Below are 17,769 nucleotides of genomic sequence, written 5' to 3' on the forward strand. Positions count from 1 at the left end.
AAGAGAACTGAGCTGAGCTGGGCATAGACAGAGACACCCTAGAAAAGGGGGGAGGTACACAGAAAGGGCATTCGTTAGTGGAGGAACCACCGAAGGTCAAATTAGGCCAAGGGACAGAAATGGCACAGCATTGACAACCAAATTCAAAAGGAATAGCAGCGCATAAATCCCCCTTGCCAACCCTCTCATCAACCAGGCTGACCACCAACTTACTAGCTGGTTATTATCTGCCAGCAACAAATTTGCGCCCCCCAGAAAAATCCAAAACCCGCGTCGCCACGATGCCCAGAAGTGGTTTTCCTCCGAGCTGAAAAATCAGAAAGTAGCTCTTCGGCAATTGGAGAGAAAATGGAGACGCAGCTATTTACCCGAAGACAAATGTCTCTACATAAACACCATGAAAACTTACAAAAAATCAATCTTGACTACCAAGGCAGCATCATTTTCCTCAAAAATCCTGTCCGCAACCAATTGCACGAAAGAGATTTTCTCCATAGTAAATGAACTCTCAAACTCTGATAGGATTATAATCAAACCTGACCCCTCACAAAACTATTGCAATTCCTTGAACTCTTATTTACTTTATTGACAAAATCGTAAAAATAAAGTCCAGTATTCCATCTTGCAACAATCTGGACCCTCTAGTATATTCACCACTCAAAATCACAGTATCTTTTCTCAATTCCCCAAAATTCTCGAGCCTACCTTTGCGAACCTACTCTCTAAAATCAAAACAGGCTCCCCCATTGACTGTTGCCCTCCCAGTATGCTGAAAGACATTTTTTCTACCCTACCCAGCCCTGCCCATAATCTCCTGAATGAATCATTATCCCAGGGTTTCGTCCCTGCCACCTTCAAGGAGGCAATTGTTATCCCCCTCTTGAAGAAGCCAGGTGCAGATCCACAAACGTTGACAAACTGTCGACCAATCTCTCTTCTCCCCTACTTAGCGAAGGTCTTAGAAGCTCACGTCACGAAATGTCTCACTGACTTTCTGGAAGATTCTGAATTCTTTGACCCTCATCAAGCAGGGTTCCGCCAAGCCCACTCCACCGAGGCGGTGATCCTCACAGTGCTAGACACTCTCTGTGACAAAGTCAATGGCGGCTCCCCGCAGGCCCTTGTCCTGCTGGATCTCTACGCAGCCTTCGACACAGTCGACCATAACCTTCTCGTCGACCGTGTCAGAGACGCGCGAATCATGGGACCCGGCCTTGGCTGGCTCACCTCTTTTTTAGAAAACCGGTCGCAGGCAGTCAGCTTAGCACCATTCACCGCTCCCAGAATAAAAATCTCTTGCGGAGTCCCTTAGGGTTCTTCACTCTCTCCACTGCTATTCAATTTGTACCTTCTCCCTCTTGTCCGAGCCCTGAAAGAGCACCAAGTCTGCACATTCAACTATGAGGACGATTTTCAACTAATCTTTCCTACTAGTAACTCTCCTAAGTCAGTCTACGCCTTTCAGTCCACCATGCTTTTCATTAGTCAGTGGATGAACAGCAACCACCTTAAGCTCAACCCGGACAAGACGGAGGTGGTTTTTACTGATGGCCTTACTAAAAATCCCTGGGGCCCTCATTTTGGCCCAGGGAATTGGGCCAGCCCCCCTCCCCATCTAACTCGGGCCAAGAGGCTTGGGGTAATCATCAGTCAGGATCTCACGATGAAGCCTCAGATAGGCTCAGTGATAAATACCTGCTTTTTTCAAACTCAAGAAAATAAAAAAGATCTGCAGATTTCTCACCCAGGAAGCCCGGACTCAGGTGATCATTGCTATGGTCATGTCCCACATTGACTACTCTACTTCGGTATTCTCCTCTATCTTTCTAAACGCCTTCAGCTGGTCCAAAACCAAGCGGCTCGTCTGCTCGTCTTTCAACCCAGGCACCTTAATGTCACTCCTCTCCTGAAGAAACTTCATTGGCTACCTGTTGTCCAGCGCTGCGCCTTCAAGGTCGGGTGCCTTATTTTTAAGTCACTCAATGGGAAAAGTCCTAAATTTATTAACAACCTGATCAACAAGTACGTTCCCATGTGAAATCTTCGCTCAGCACATAAGTCTCTCCTGTCCACCCCCTCTTTTAAATTAAAGGGTACCGGTGGCACCAGGTTTGCCATTCTGGCCCTGATGCTCTGGAACTCTCTTCCCTCCGAAATACGCCTCTGCACCAACCTCCTTACTTTCAGGGGCCTTCTTAAAACCTGGCTCTTCCGTCAGGCTTTCTAATCTGCGCATCTGAACCTGGATATTAAGCAAAGTAGCGCCATGAAACCTCCCCGGTGTACGCGCGCTTTACAAGTTCATTTTAACATAACATAACATAACATCAATAGTGGGCCCTTCAGGGCCCCCCAAACCGGATTAAAGTAAGATACTCCTGCACACTGTGGACTTCTCCTCCTACCACAGATGTATATTGAGGGGAAAAATCTTCAAGGGATGATGCACATCCTACTAATGAATGACTGTCCGATGGCCTGTAAGTGACAGGAAAGGGAGGCACAGTTATTGCTCTGAGCAAGCCACTCAGCAGCCATGGCACTCAATAAAGACATTTCTTTTAAACTACAGTCCACCTAAGCTATGGATCTTTGAAATATGTTTATTATGTGAACTGTTTGATACATACCAATTCAATCAGTGGGATTACCTATCCGAGTTGTCAAGCAGCAAATGATCAGTGTTTTTTAAGGAAACCATAAAAAGCAAAACAATCATACTTTGCTTTAGATGTAGCTAGATATGTGTCTGATAAGCATGCACAATATGCTATGGGCACCTTTTTGCATCTATGCAATGCCATGTATGTTCAAACTTGATATCTTGGACTAAAAAAAGTGCTTCAGAATGTTTTTACTATATATTCCCATTCTTTAGTTTGAGGCTGCATGGAGGGGCAGCTTCAAAAGAAGCCACACATGTCTGATTTGTAAACTCTTCCTTGAATCAATTGCTCTTCTTTTGTGTATTATCCACATATTCTCAATCTTAGAAATAAATATCCTATTAAAGCAGGTTGTGGGTCAATTAAACTAACAGTTGCACTTTGTTTCAGCCATAGGTGGATAGGTTTTCAACTAACTTTGAAGTATCAGTCGATTATAAGTCACACTTTTAAATGTTCATTCTATGGAACACATCTTTTTATTATCATTTCCATACATAACTTTACAAGCCATCCACTTTGTCCATCATATGCCAGCGAGAATCCAGTATCATGTGGTGGCTTGTACGTGATTAACCTTAACATATCTCTGTGAATGTTCATTTTAAATTGCAATCGCTGTACAGCTGTACAGCTGTTACTTGTTCAAAGCGTTAATTAAAAGATGATCATATTCTGTTTAAATAAAGTCTAGTGTTAAACCTTATGTTTATGTTTCAGGCACAAAAATGATGATGTACTGTTTATTTCAATATATTTATATAGCTAAATGACTGCTATTACTATCTTATGTAACAACACCCAAATGAGGAAAGTATTCAAAGTGCCAATAAAGCCAAAACAAAACAGTTTTGCCTCCTTAAAAATGATTGTAGGACTTGGCCTTTTTGGCTAAAGTTCCCTGAACCTTTTGCTTTCCCCCTAGACCGTTTTCCTGACACAGATTTGCCAATTTAGATGCTTTGGGTACTTTGCCACTGCTGATCAGTGTCAAAGTGCAAGTGTTCCCTGTGTAAAGTGTAATGGTAATTGGTTGGCCATGATTGGTATGTTTGCCTTACTAGTAAAGTCCCTAGTGATGTGCACTGTGTGCCAGGGCTAGTAATGCAAAGGTACGCGGAGAAGGGGAATCAGGCCAGCAGTGTAGGGCCTGCGCACAGTTTGCAAAGTTAACATGTTGTCCTGACAAGTGCAACCACTTGTCAGGCCTTACTTTCCCTTTTGCGTACACAGTGGGCACCCCTGTGGTAGGTCCCGGGTAACCCCTGGGCAGGGTACAGTGTAAGTAAAAGGCAGGACATATACTGAGGTGTGTGCTATGTCCAGACAGTGAAAAACACTCCATTTCGTTTTTCACTGGTGAAAGGTAATCCTGCCCATAGAACAGAATAGGGGAGGCTGGGTATTGTGTTTGTTAGCCCAGTTTCCCATAGGTTTAAAGTGGAGAGGTGAAGTTTAGTATGTATGAACTCAGTGTCATAACACATCTTTCTATGAAAGTGGTTTTGTCACTGTGTGTTCAGAAACCACTCTTTTAGAAAGTGGCTGAGTTAGTGCTTTAAGCATTTCTGTGTGTCTCTGCTAAATGTGGATTGACTGTCTGGATCTGAGAGGTGAGAGGAGCTTGGGGGTCTTGAACCAGGGAGGGGTTGAGGTGGCACTAGGCTGACCGGCATCTGGAGAGTAGGGGAGAAGAGAAGCCGGGAGGTGAAGAGGCCTGGGCTGCTGCTATAAAACAATTGACCCATCTCCTGCTGAGTGATTAAGGATCCAGATCACCAGTATCAAAGGGAGGAAGGTGACACTGGGAGGGAGACACCCATAATTGATTTAGGCAGGGGTCAGGGACCCCTGAGCACAACTTACTTCAAAGACATTTAGGGGTATAACTATGAGAGCTGAGACCCCCGAACGTTGGAATAGAAATGGATTGAGACTGAAAAGGTTTGGACCCATTTCGTGGTCAAGAGGAACCTCTGCTAAGGAAGGAACAACTGAAGAGACTGCTGGGAAGGACTGACCCTTGCTTCGTGATCTGGGGCTGGCCTGCAGTTTGCTCTTTTAACCAAGGAAGAGGCTGTTGGGACTGTGCTTTGTGCGCTTGGTCCCCCTGCTTGAAGAAGACTGTGCTTTGTGCTGTGTCTTGTTACCCCAAGGGCCCGAGGTGAGCTGACTCCCTGTTTGGAAACACAGGAACATAAAAGTTTCTGGAGAAGTTTCAAGCGACGTGGTGGGTGCGTGTTGTGGCAGCTTGGGACCCTTGGAAGGTGTGCCCTGTGATCTTGGACACACGGAGGAGAAGTGAAACTTGGACACGCAGGGTGTGTGTCGTGGTGCACAGGAGGCATTGGTGAAGAGCGCCTGGTCAACGTGTGCATCGAAGGTGAAGTGAGTCTCGGACGCCCTGGGTGCATGTCGTGGTGCACAGAAGGTGTTGGTGAAGAGCGCCTGGTCAATGTGTGCATCAAAGGTGAAGTGAGTCTCGGACGTGCTGGGTGTGTGTCGTGGTGCACCGCAGGCATTGGTGAAGAGCGCCTGGTCAGCGTGTGCATCGGAGGGGAAGGGAGTCTCAGATGCGCAGGGTGCATGTCTTGGTGCACCACAGGCGTTGGTGAAGAGCGCCTGGTCGGCGTGTGCATCGGAGGTTAAGTGAGACTCGGACGTGCAGTGTGCGTGTCGTGGTGCACCGCAGGCGTTGGTGAAGAGTGCCTGGTCAGCATGTGCATCGGAGATGAAGGGAGTCTTGGACGCTCAGGGTGCGTGTCGAGGTGCCCTGGAGGCGGTGGTGAGGAGCGCCTGGTCAACGTGTGTATTGGAAGTGGAGTGAGTTTCGGACGCGCAGGGTGCGTGTCGGGGTGCACCAGAGGCGCTTGTGAAGAGCGCCTGGTCATCGAGTGCACCGGAGGAGAAGTGAGGCTCGGACACGGTGAGCGTGTTGGGGTGCGGCTGAATGCGTTGGTGAAGAGCACCTGGATATCGGGGCACCGAAGTTGCGTGCTTTGGTGCAACCTGGGTCTGTGGAAGTGATCGGCTGATCATCGTGTGCACTGGAAGAAAGTTAGTCTCTGCAGCGCGGTGTGCGTGTCTTGGTTCCAACTGAGACCGCAGGAAGGAGTACCTGATGAACGTGCACTCGGAGTTGATGTGAAGTCTCATCATTATTGTGTGTGTGGCTTCATGCCAGAGGAGACCCAGAGGGTGCTGTGGTGAACGTGCACCCGGAGTAACGTAATCTCAGAGGTGAGGGGTACGTTTGCCCAGAGGCCGCCTGAAACCTTTCTAACAGTCGCGGCCCGGACCAGCAGCCCCGGAGGAGCTGAGCCGCCAGGCCGAGCCGCTGAGGCCCATTGAGAAAGTTCTGCACGGAAGGCCCAGTTCGCTGAAGGAGGAGAGGAGAGTGGGGTCACGCCACCAGGTAACGTGTATCACTACCTGGGCGGGGTGCGGGCTCGGAGGGACACTCTGTCGGCCTCTCATGCCTTCTGGCGATGTGAGCCTTTGCTTCGGCTCAGATTGGGGCCCGTACTGACCAAAGGAGTGGCAGTACTGGGGCCAGAGTGAGAAGCTGTACTTTATGTCATCGTTGATACGTGTGGGAGGCAACTGTTATCGAAGAGGCTGATTGTCATAATACACATTGCCAATATTGCTGCTAACAAACTGCCGGACTGTCTGATGCCTGACATTATTTCTGCATAACGAAGTACACGATTGTAGAGCTACGCATTGCATTATTTCTCTATTGCAAACTACAGGATTGTAGGGGCCCGCATTGCATTATTCCTTCATTCTAAAGTACATGATTGTAGCTACGCATTGCATTATTCCTTAATTGCAAAGTACGTGATTGGGGTGTGACGCATTGCATTATTCTTACATTGCACAGTACCTGATTGTAGCGGTACACATTGCATTATTTCTCCTATTGCAAGGTACTGGGGTGTATCGTTACGCATTGTATTATTTCTCCTTTGCCAAGCACAGGATTGTATCGTTACGCAGTGCACTATTGTTTGTCCATTGCAACGTGTTTGATTCTAGCATTACGACCAGCATAGCATTTGGAAAGCGGTGGGAGGGGTTTAAACCTACCAGTCAGCCAGAACTAATATTACCCTTTATTATATGTTGGCTTTTGTATCGTGTGGTCTGATCGTATATATTTTTTTATAAAGTTTATACCCGTTTTATCAAACTCGTGTGGAGTCCATTTGTGGTGTCACTAGTGAGTTGCTGTGAGTGTGGTTGCACATACTGTACACTTGTGCCTTGGAGATAGGCCTGGCTGCTCGTGCTAAGCTACTAAGTCGGTGATCAGGGCTATCTCAAACGGTGTCCTTACTTGGCCTAACGTTGAGTGAGGAGTCCTGGGTCTCGCATTTGGTAGCAGCGGTGCAGGACTGGGACTCCGGCTTCCAACAATGATTATAATAAATCTGTTTTATAAAGCAAACTGGTGTTCAAGAGCATTTAATCCAGTTGGAGGTCCAATAAATGTTACCCATCAGATGCTATGTTATCACGTACAAGGGAACCCAGTTTACAGTCGGTCAGGGACCTTGGGAACTAGCTTATTTTAGGAAACAGTGGTCCCTGAGTAAGCAAAGAGTGAAGAAGAAATCAATATAGCCCCAATCGGTACTATATTTTAGCCGTAATCCAGCTGGACAAGGGCAGTTTAATATGCAAATAAATGAAATAAACAGAACATGTGAATTAATTACAGTGCGATACAAGCCTGTATCCAAGCCTGTATCCTTGAACTCACATAACAAAGGGAAAACAGAAAAGGCTCAGGCAGCATGTGGTTGTCTGTATCAAGGAATCATAATTAAACACACTAAATTTGTGAAAAAGGTCACCTTTACACATAATATAACATGCAAATCACTGTGTATAAGGTTGACAACTTGTCGAAGTGAGTGGGGTTGATCTCCAATTTAGACCGTACGAACGTGGTGAGGGCGAAATAATTGTTTACCTAGTATCTGGCCGGAGGGTGTAAGGCAGTGTTGCAGGAAAGCAGGTATAACCATTATTGTGGTCACGGGAAGCAATCCTTGGACCTGGCGGTAAAGAAGCGTTTCAAAATTGTGAGGGGGTGCCAACAATTAATTAGATAAATGGCCGCATTAGTGGGTAAGCGAATGTGCTTACCTAGTCGGGTGAATTAATTGCAAGCAATATGTTGAGCGTCTCCTGCCGGGTATAAAGAGGCGCACCTTATGCGTGACCCACCCACAGAGATTCTTGTAGGGATGAAGGGAGGTCCTTTGTTGTTGAAGAATACGTATTAAAGATAATGGGGTAACCCAGTAACCCTCAGAACCTGGGTAAGTACATAAAGCAGAAACAGTGGTTCTGTTGGGAATATGCTTAATTTCAACAGCACTACATGCATTTGATAACTGTTCCCATATTCCTTTAAGTACAGTTATATAAACACACACATCTACACCAATTTAAGAGACACAAAATGATTTTCATTTCACTTGTATTTGAATCCAAAAAGATATTGCTAATATACAGGACTAACCAACAATAACTGAAATGTAACATAAAACACAATACAAATATATAATGACAAAAATATTCTTTAAACATAAATGGTCCAAAATCAAATAGCATATAGCACCACAACGTATGTCATTCAGTAATTCAAATGGTGGAATTGCATGGACCAATTAAACAGGTAACATCGACGTTTCGACCCTAAGAAGACGTGCAGCTTTATACGCATCTAAAACGGGTCTTCATCAGGACAAAAAGAAACACGTAAGGCTGCCTGAGGACTAGGAAAGAAACAAATTATCCTAGGGTCGCATACATGGATGTCGGCCGACCTCTCACTCAGTCAGATCAATATGTTCTTGTAATAAGTTTATTCCCGGCAAATAAAGCGGTGCCGTCGTAACGATCACCCAGATTTGGCGCACACTTAATGAACGTCCGATGTCTACAAAGGCTAGGCAAACAATGGCCTTTTTTTGTCATTTTGTATATATGTCTTTCATGTCAATTTATGTCTGAATGTTATGTCACCAAGCACTATTAGTCACTAAGTGTTTTATGTTACATTTCAGTTATTGTTGGTTAGTCCTGTATATTAGCAATATCTTTTTGGATTCAAATACAAGTGAAAAGAAAATCATTTTGTGTCTCTTAAATTGGTGTAGATGTGTGTGTTTATATAACTGTACTTAAAGGAATATGGGAACAGTTATCAAATGCATGTAGTGCTGTTGAAATTAAGCATATTCCCAACAGAACCACTGTTTCTGCTTTATGTTGAAGAATACGTGCTATCAAGGTATGAGTAGCCTAAAAATGGGAGAAGATGTTATTCTCTTATGGTGTGCATAAAGGACAGTGAGCCATTCCGTCCTGGACTAAGTGCAAGGAGAGTTTGCTTACCGATCAGTCGTTAACGTGCCGCATAATGGTTCCTGTATCTCCAGACCGGAAACTAGGGAGGCCCGACTGGCTCAAACTAAATAGATTGGCACGTGGTCATGTGACCGAAAGGACCTGGCGGCCGTATTGGAGAAGAAAATTAACTGGGACATAGAAGTAATGCTAGGCGTCAGAAAGCGAGTGGGCTATGAGAATTGAAAAAAGCATAGAGAGAGAAACAATATAGAGGGAAAAATATAAATAATAATGGTAACAGCAGAAAGGCATAATTGTGCAGGAAAAGGTTTGTCAATGGCAACGAAGTGTATCAAAAGAAAACAATGTAAATATGTTAGTTCAGTTAAACGAACATCGCGGTATAGCATTCGAAATGGAGGGATTGCACCAAACGTAGCAATTAGAAACAGGGAGAGATTGGGAGCAACAACTGTAAGTTGAATTATTGTGACATACGAATAATGCAGTCAAGTGCAGTGCGGTATATATACAGTGCACATTCCTACACAGTTGAGGAAATTGGTAGATTGGCATAAGTGTTTCAGTTATCTGAGTGATGGCTTGACAGGACCTGAATCAATAATCGCTCATTAGATTAGTGTAGTCCAGTCCTCCAGGCGGTTTGAACCTGTGTGGATACTTCCTGTGCGCAGGATCCATTTTAGTTCTTTGTTTTGGAGTGTTGACAGATTGGCTCCTCCTGGTAGTTTAATTACGCTTATTATGGTCCAGCGTATATCGTCCTCGGTATGGCCCATGGCTTGAAAATGTTCAGCCAGAGAGCCATTAGGTGTGTTGCAGCGTGGCCTACTCCTGTGCTGGCAGATCCTGACCCGCACTTTTTGTGTCGTGTGGCCGATGTAGATCTTGTTACAGGGGCACAAGATGGCATAGATCACGTTGCAAGTGTTACAATTGGAAAATTCTTTCAATACACATTTCATGTTCTCAAACACAAATTCCTTGCATTCAATAGTGAATTTACATACTGTGCAGTTTCCACACTTGGCATGCCCTGTTAGTGGAGGTAGACTCCAATGGTTGTAAAGTGTACATGTACATGTGGTGCTCGGAAGTGCTGTTCTAACCAGATTATCTTTAATGTTTTGTTTTTCTTGAAAGCAAATGGCAGGCGTTCCATCATTGATGACATTCCAATGTTTGAGAATGCTCTTACGTAACCTGTGAGATGCTGGTGAAAAAGTTGTTACGCATACTATGCGATTTTGTGGCTGTTTGGTTTTGGGTTCCAAGAGGCAGTCCCTAGGGCAATGCCAAGCTCTCTTTAGGGCATTACGTACTAATCTGCGCGGATAACCCCTGGCAGTCAGTTTGGTGCTGAGGATCTTTGCTTCAGAGAAATAGTTATCTTTTAATGTACAGTTTCGTCTGATACGAAGGAATTGGTAGTAGGGGAGTGAATCCCTGAGTGCTTGTGGATGGTTACCTTCGTATATCAACAGTGTGTTACGCTCAGTAGGTTTTCTAAAGAGACTCGTAATGAGTGCGCCATCTTTATGCTGGATGTTGAGGTCCAGAAAGGGAATGGTACTCCTACTGTGTGATAGTGTGAATTTGAGACCGCCACAGTTATTATTTAACCAATGAAGAAATTGTTCAAGGAGCGTTTGTGAGTCGTGCCAGATCTTAAAGATGTCATCAATGTATCGCTTCCACATTGTGATAGCAATGTGGAAGGGATTCAGAGATGAGAGGATGGAGTTTGTCTCCAGGGCGTCCATATAAAGTATTGCTAAGTTGGGGGCAAAAAAAGCTCCCATCGATGTGCCATTGGTTTGTTGATAGTATTGTCTGCTTCTCACACACCTTATGTGAATAACTGTCTTCACTCCTAAGTAATATGCGTCTTTATTTTCCTATTATGGCTTAGTGGCATATGTCCTCGCGTAAAGTCTAACTGGCCCCCAAGTTTTAAAAGCTTGTTCTTTTAACTGTGTTAGACAACTGAATATAGCTCCGACTTACTGTCTTACTTTATATCTCTTCCACTTCTTTCCCCAAATTTTGTACCTTCCGCTCTCTTGAATCAGTAATTTCAGGCAATTGTTTTCAGGCACCATATCTATAGAGTCCTGATGATGATCCTATACCCCTTTTAAAGGTTTAAAACGCCGTTGACAAGTTGTCAACCTTATACACAGTGATTTGTATGTTATATTATGTGTAAAGGTGACCTCTTTCACAAATGTTGTTTGTTTAATTATGATTACTTGATACAGACAACCACATGCTGCCTGAGCCTTTTCTGTTTCCCTTTGGTATTTGAGTTCAAGGATACAGGCTTGTATCCCACTGTAATTAATTCACATGTTCTGTTTATTTATTTTATTTGCATATTAAACTGCCCTTGTCCGGCTGGATAACGGCTAAAATATAGTACCGATTGGGGCTATATTGATTTCTTCTTCACTCTTTGCTTACTCAGGGACCACTGTTTCCTAAAATAACCCATCAGATGCTGACAAATTGTGCCAAAGGCTTTGAGGCAGTTGTCAGAAATGCGTCCATGAACAATCCGTTGCCAAGACTTAGAAAATGTGATCATTTCCTGAGACTGAGCTGTGTTCTGGGTAAGAGAGACATTGCACAAAAATGGAGCTCTCAAAAAGCTCCCTTCTTTCCCGACTGGGGGACAGGAATAAACTATTTTCAGTCGTAGAAGAAGAGAGTACAAAGCCAGAGAATGTCCTCAGAAACATTGTGACATATGGGGGACTGGATGAGTAGAACACTTCCCAACTTGGGACACATAACCCCCATCTTATGGGATATGACAAATTGTAGTTGGAGACGGTTCCGGAGTTCTGCGTGCCCCCTGCCCCCCCACTCCCCGAGTACTGTGACACAGAACCCCTCCCCCCACCATCTGGAATCATATTTGTGCACACCGATTTGTATCAGTGGATACTAATGTTGAGACTGTTGCTGGAAGCAGTCAAAGAGAATTATGTTTGTATTATTTTATACTTGTCTGTAAACCTGATGGAATTCTAACATTCTATGTTTGCTGGTTCCTGAAGTTTCAACAATAAAAATTGTCATTAAAAAAAAGGAAAGGTGATCATATCCTACAAACCAAGTTTGGTGTCATGTAAATTTATGGCCTGGGAGCTTCTTTGCAGAACATCTACAGAGTTATGGTAGTCCAGTATCCATTACCCACTTCATCACTCTTCTCTCACTTTGTCATCCTGACATCACTCAAGAATCTGCTTTACTGTAGTTGAAAGTGTTTTCTGAATGAGGCCATGCAGCTCCACCAAACCGCGTTCAGATACACTAGATCATAGCTGGAAGTAGTAGGTGTTTCATGCATTTAAACAAGAGTCATGAAAATTAGACTCAATCTATGGGTTATCTAAGGCAGCCAGGGATGGCAGGAGGCATAAAGGCAGCATAGCCGCAAAGAATTATTACAGAATGTCCTCTGGGAGCTCCCCTCATAGGGGACTTTAAGGGAAATAGTAAGATGCCACTTACCTATAGCCAGAAGTAAGACTCTCCTGCAGGAAAGCCTTTAGACTGCTGGACATTCTGTGTAATAATTGCATATGCCATGCATTTGATACAATATATAATGGCAAAGTAAGCTATATATTGAGTGCAAGGACCCAGATAATATAGGATGTAAGATGACAAAAGATCTTCATTACAAGAACTTGAGAGCCCTTTGTTAATGTGACAAAAATACTAGATACAAATGTCTTGATTTATATTCAGATTAATAATATTTGAGTTTCTATTTTGCAGACTGTGCTCCTATAACAGTAAATGCTTCTGTTAAACATGTATATAAGTTATTTAAATTTGATTTATATAGAATCTTCGGCAGGCAACGAAATGACTTAGGACCAATTCACAAATGTCAGATTCAGAAAGTCAGAATGATTTGTGTCTGAACTGTTCCTTTTATGGGGACACATTTATGACTATTAGAGGAATCAGAGTGGATCCCACGGGTCCTCCAACAATACAAAAATTCACTGCTGTTTTGAAGTTTTGTATTAGGTGGAAAGTTCTGTATATGTAAATTTGACACGCACATTTGCTCACATACCTTTATTTTTTTCTCTTCCTGTAAAATCTCCGCTGAGAAACTCTTTCTCTGGTGGCCTCTCATAACTATGGTATTGTTCCTGCCCCATTCTCACACTGGGAATGCCCCTACTTTTAGTTTTTAAAGGAGCAAAGCTGTGTGTATTTTCACCTTCTCAAACTACCTGCAAGGCATTTTTGAGCACCCACCAACTTTCAGTTTTGAGGGTGTTCATGTTTGGACGTTGCTCCCCAAGAACTTACAGAATCCAGTCCTATAGCCTTAAAATTACAAATTTGCAATTCTGATGCATTGGGCTGAATTGCAGCCTTTGTAGGTCTAACTTATAATTGTAAAATTCTATGACAATGATTGAAATTGAAATGTAATTGAGATTTTTTGTTTGCAGTGTGAATATTTTGCACCCTTAGTTCTACTTAACTTGTACAGAAGGCTATTTGATTCAGGCCAATATCTCAGATTGAACGCTATCCGTATTACATGTGCATGATTCAGGCACATACCTCAGATTGAACGCTATCTATATTACATGTGCGTGATTCTGGCCAATACCGCAGATTGAATGCTTTCTGTATTACATGTGCTGTACGTTATGACTTAAGTAGTACCAGATATTGTTGAACAGGCTAGAAGTATTGTATTAGTCTCTTATAGATCTAATATTGTTCTAGGTTCCCAACTTTGAGATGGTGGACAGAAGTTATCGCGCCTTCATTCAGACCACGTGCCAAGACTCCTTAGTTCTCTCCATTCTGGCTCATGGACAAAGCAGAAGGGACTGGGCCTTTCGGGGAGAGCCTCTGAAGGCGATGCTCTCTGATGGAATCGCGGTCATGGAGGGGATCATCCGGGAGCTGCAGGATCTGTTGGAGGCAACCAGAGCAAGCTGCCCGCGCCTCTATTTCCTCAGTGATGATGAAGTCATAGCTTTGCTGACAGCCTCAGTTGACGCTACTCATAGGGTGACCTGGGCTAAGAGGTGCTTCCGGAATGTGCGGGATGTGGAATTCGAGAGTCGTGAGACCGACAACAGCAGCTCAGCATTTGCACTATACGCTCCCAGAGCAATTGCCAAAGCCATCAGAGGGTCCCATGGAGAAAGGGTGCCCCTGCATTCTCCCCTAAAAGGAGACCTAAAAGCCACGGTGTGGCTTTGTCATTTTGAGCATGCCATGAAAGAAAGCTTGTCACTTTTGCTGACAGGATGCCTCGCTGAAAGGATGTCAATGAAAGAGAAACTAGAAGCTGTGTATGGGAGCAGACCAGGGTCCACCACCAGCAGCGCGAAGGATCCTGAGCTGCACACGGCAGGAGAGCTCTGGAGCAAACTAGCATCCACCTTCCCTTTCCAGTGTATCCTCCTAGCTGAAGAGGTGTCCTGGTGGAGTGAGGTAGAAGAAATCCTCTTTACTACACCTGCCAAAAGAGCCATCCTGAAGCACAAGCAGAGACTAAAAATTGAAGCCTTGGTGAAATATACACAGAGGTACCGTAGATCCCATGCCCCACCGGACAGCCTGCTCCTTGCTTTACTCTCTGCTCTCATCATACACTCCGTGCATCATCGGGACACCATCAGCAGCCTTCTGCAGCACAGGGTGGAAACAAAAGCTTCTTTTGAATGGGCTAAGCTTTTTAAGTACCGTATGAACGTCCACCTTCCAGATGGCACAGGGCAAGAACGAAGATCCTCTGCTTTTGATGATGAATTGACTCAGAAACAAGAGACAGACTGTTACTTGGAAGTTCTGGATGGAAGACTGCACTATGACTATGAGTATACAGGTCCTAACAGTATGCATGTGGGCCCCACCTCAACAGAGAAGAGCCTGCTGGGTCTAATTCTAGCCATACAAGAGTATTACTGCGCATCTTTAATCAGCAACGAGGGAGTGACAAAAATGGAGACAATCCTTACTTTAGCCAATGCCCTGGGACGCCAGATTGTTGTCCTCGCCTGTTCAGAACAGACAGGATTGCAGTGCATCACACAAAATCTCTCCGGAGCAGTGCAGGCTGGAGCATGGCTTCTCCTGGAGACTGCCGACCGACTAAGCCAAGGGATACTTGGAATGATAAGCCAACCTCTAGCAGATGTGCGCAAGGCATGTATTGCTATGATGCAAGCAAAAGATCCCACTCCTTATTTAAATAAAGAGACTGCAGGTTATGAGTGGCAAGAAGAACAGGAGGCCAATGCTTTTAGGACCCAGGATACACACAAAAAGATCGCTGAGAGGGCCAACGACAATGCCAGCCCCAGTAAACTGTCCATTATTGGGAATATTAATTTTATTGGTAATCTAATAAGTGTGCGACAGAGCTATGGTTGCTTCATGACTCTTTCTCAATGCAAACCAGCTAACAATATCCCTACAGACCTGTCTATGGTAATGAGGCCTGTGTCCATGGTTTATCCTAACCTTAAAACGATGACAGAAGGAAGCATGCTTGCTGCTGGTTTTCAAGAAGCGACCCACTTGGCTGCAAAAATGAATTCATTTTTTGAATTGGCGTATAAATTAGGCTCTGTCCATCATTCCAGCTGTCACCAAATGGTTCGAAGCATCATAAACGCTTCAGTTGCATACCTGGATAAGCATTCAGCATCTTGTCGTTCAGCCAGTTGTTTGTCACATCAGTCTGGGTCAGACACATGGAAGAGTGTTGCCAGTGTTCATGGAGATGTTGAGACCCTGGCAGATGCAGCTGAGGAGGAGCATTTGAGCACACCAAGCACAGAGGTTCATCTTCTAGTCCTCGATCGTAGAAGGTCTGCTGCACTTCTCTCGGTGAACCTTGGCCTGGAGGAGGAGCGGGCTTTGATTAGAGCTCTGCTTGCTTCTCCCCTCTTTTCTGCTCCAGACTCTCCTAAACTAAGCAACCTCAAGGAACTTCTAAGAAATGTGTTCCCAATGTCAGTAAGCCTACTTTCGGAAGAGGTCTACTTCCCCAGATTAGGTAGTGCTGTGAATTCTGAGCTTCAGGAGTCCAAGCTTCACGTAAATCCAGATCTCACTGGCACAATGCTTCAACTGTATCAGGCTCTTCTTCAAACACGAGGGGTCATCGTTATGGGTGCACCAGGAAGTGGCAAAACCACTTCTTGGAAAATCTTGGCTCGAGCACTTAACAGATTGGCATCCAATGACTGTCAAAGCACCAAATATGTTGAAGAAGAAGAACAAGAGACAGAGTCTGTCATCCTGAATAGTGAATGCTATGGACCCATCACCTCAGAATGCTTCTATCCTAGCAGTCTTACAACAGAAGAATTTTTAGGTAAATGGGAAAATGGGAAATGGAATGATGGACTGTTTGCTAAGCTTCTTCGAACATTTGGCACTGTTCCTCTCACTCATCTGGACTCAGCAAGAAATGCCCACAAAGAGCAAACCTGTCTCAAGAGCAGCATGTCTGATCCCCAGAAGTGGGTGGTACTTGATGGCTTGCCAAAATCAGAATGGTTGGATCAGGTTAGCTGTTTGCTTGGTCCTCATCCTTTCTTGAACCTTCCAAACTCTGAGCAGATAGCAACACCTAAATCTATGAAGTTTATCTTTGAGGTTACAGATCTGGCTAATATCTCTCCATCCTTGTCCACCCAGTGTAGCCTTGTGTACTACCGTGGTGATCAGACGTGGCGGGACGTCCTGGCTGCTTGCTTGTCTTCCCTTTGCATTCGGTACAGTGTCACCCAAAACACGGCTGACATGATCAGAAGCCTCAGTGAGGATCTCTTCCCTGCAACGCTCTCCTTTCTGGGGCAAACATGCAGCCCAGTCCTAGAACCACATGCCCACTTGGTGACCACTGGATTGGGATCTGTTGCCAACGGGCTTCAGGAAATCACATCATTTCAAAAGATATTCCAAGTACTGTTGGATCTGCACCTCTGTCGAGACAAGCCACAGTTCTCTACATGGAAGGAGCCCATGGCAGGAGGTAAGGTTCAAACTAAGTAGTGGGATGAGATAGTATGATGTATAAAATACTATATTGTTGCTTTGGTAAGTTGCCATGTTCTTCTCTTTAGAAAAATGGGATTTTGTATCCACCTCGATATTCATGTTTGCAGTCTCTTCAAGATTTAAATGGGTTATAAATTGTATTTTTTATGTCTCAACAAAAAATATTTTGCTTAACTTTCTCTTGATGGGACTGCAGCAGTCCCTCACAAAATATATTTATATGGTCTTCGATTTCCATTTGCCAAGTAGACAGTATCACAAAAAGCATGTAGCAGTCAACAGAATTATTAAATGCTCCTCCCCCATTCATTCATTTCAACTTTTTAAAATACTGTAGTCTCTGCCCTTTAGGGAACAGGGGTTACAATTTCTAGAGGAAAAGCTACCTCATTCATATGCATTCCAGACGCCCGGTTTTGTGACATAATGTTGTGGTTAGAAGAGAACAGGGATAGGACGAGGCTCTGGCCAGAAATGTGAGCACATTTCTCCATGCTCACTTTTAAAAGTTGTAATTTTATCACTTATTACAATTGGCGCTTGGACTCTTTTCTAGCATCACTTATTTTCATTTCACTGTTGGGAATTTCTTATCAGCACAAAAAAGTTATTATACATGTGCATTTCAAATATCAGCTTATGC

The 17,769-nt window shown here is 44.2% G+C and overlaps 1 protein-coding gene across 1 annotated transcript in view; it reads left to right on the plus strand.

Annotated features, from left to right (window-relative positions):
• Positions 1 to 17,769, plus strand: part of DNHD1 (dynein heavy chain domain 1) — an 856,151-nt gene that overhangs the window by 342,722 nt on the left and 495,660 nt on the right. Inside the window, exon 22 of the mRNA XM_085623548.1 lies at positions 13,827 to 17,100. Coding sequence (XP_085479674.1) covers positions 13,827 to 17,100 — 3,274 coding nt within the window. The remainder of the gene's footprint in view (positions 1 to 13,826; positions 17,101 to 17,769) is intronic.

Source organism: Triturus cristatus, chromosome 8 (genome assembly GCF_964204655.1).
Source record: "Triturus cristatus chromosome 8, aTriCri1.1, whole genome shotgun sequence".
In the NCBI taxonomy this organism is placed as follows: Eukaryota; Metazoa; Chordata; class Amphibia; order Caudata; family Salamandridae; genus Triturus; species Triturus cristatus.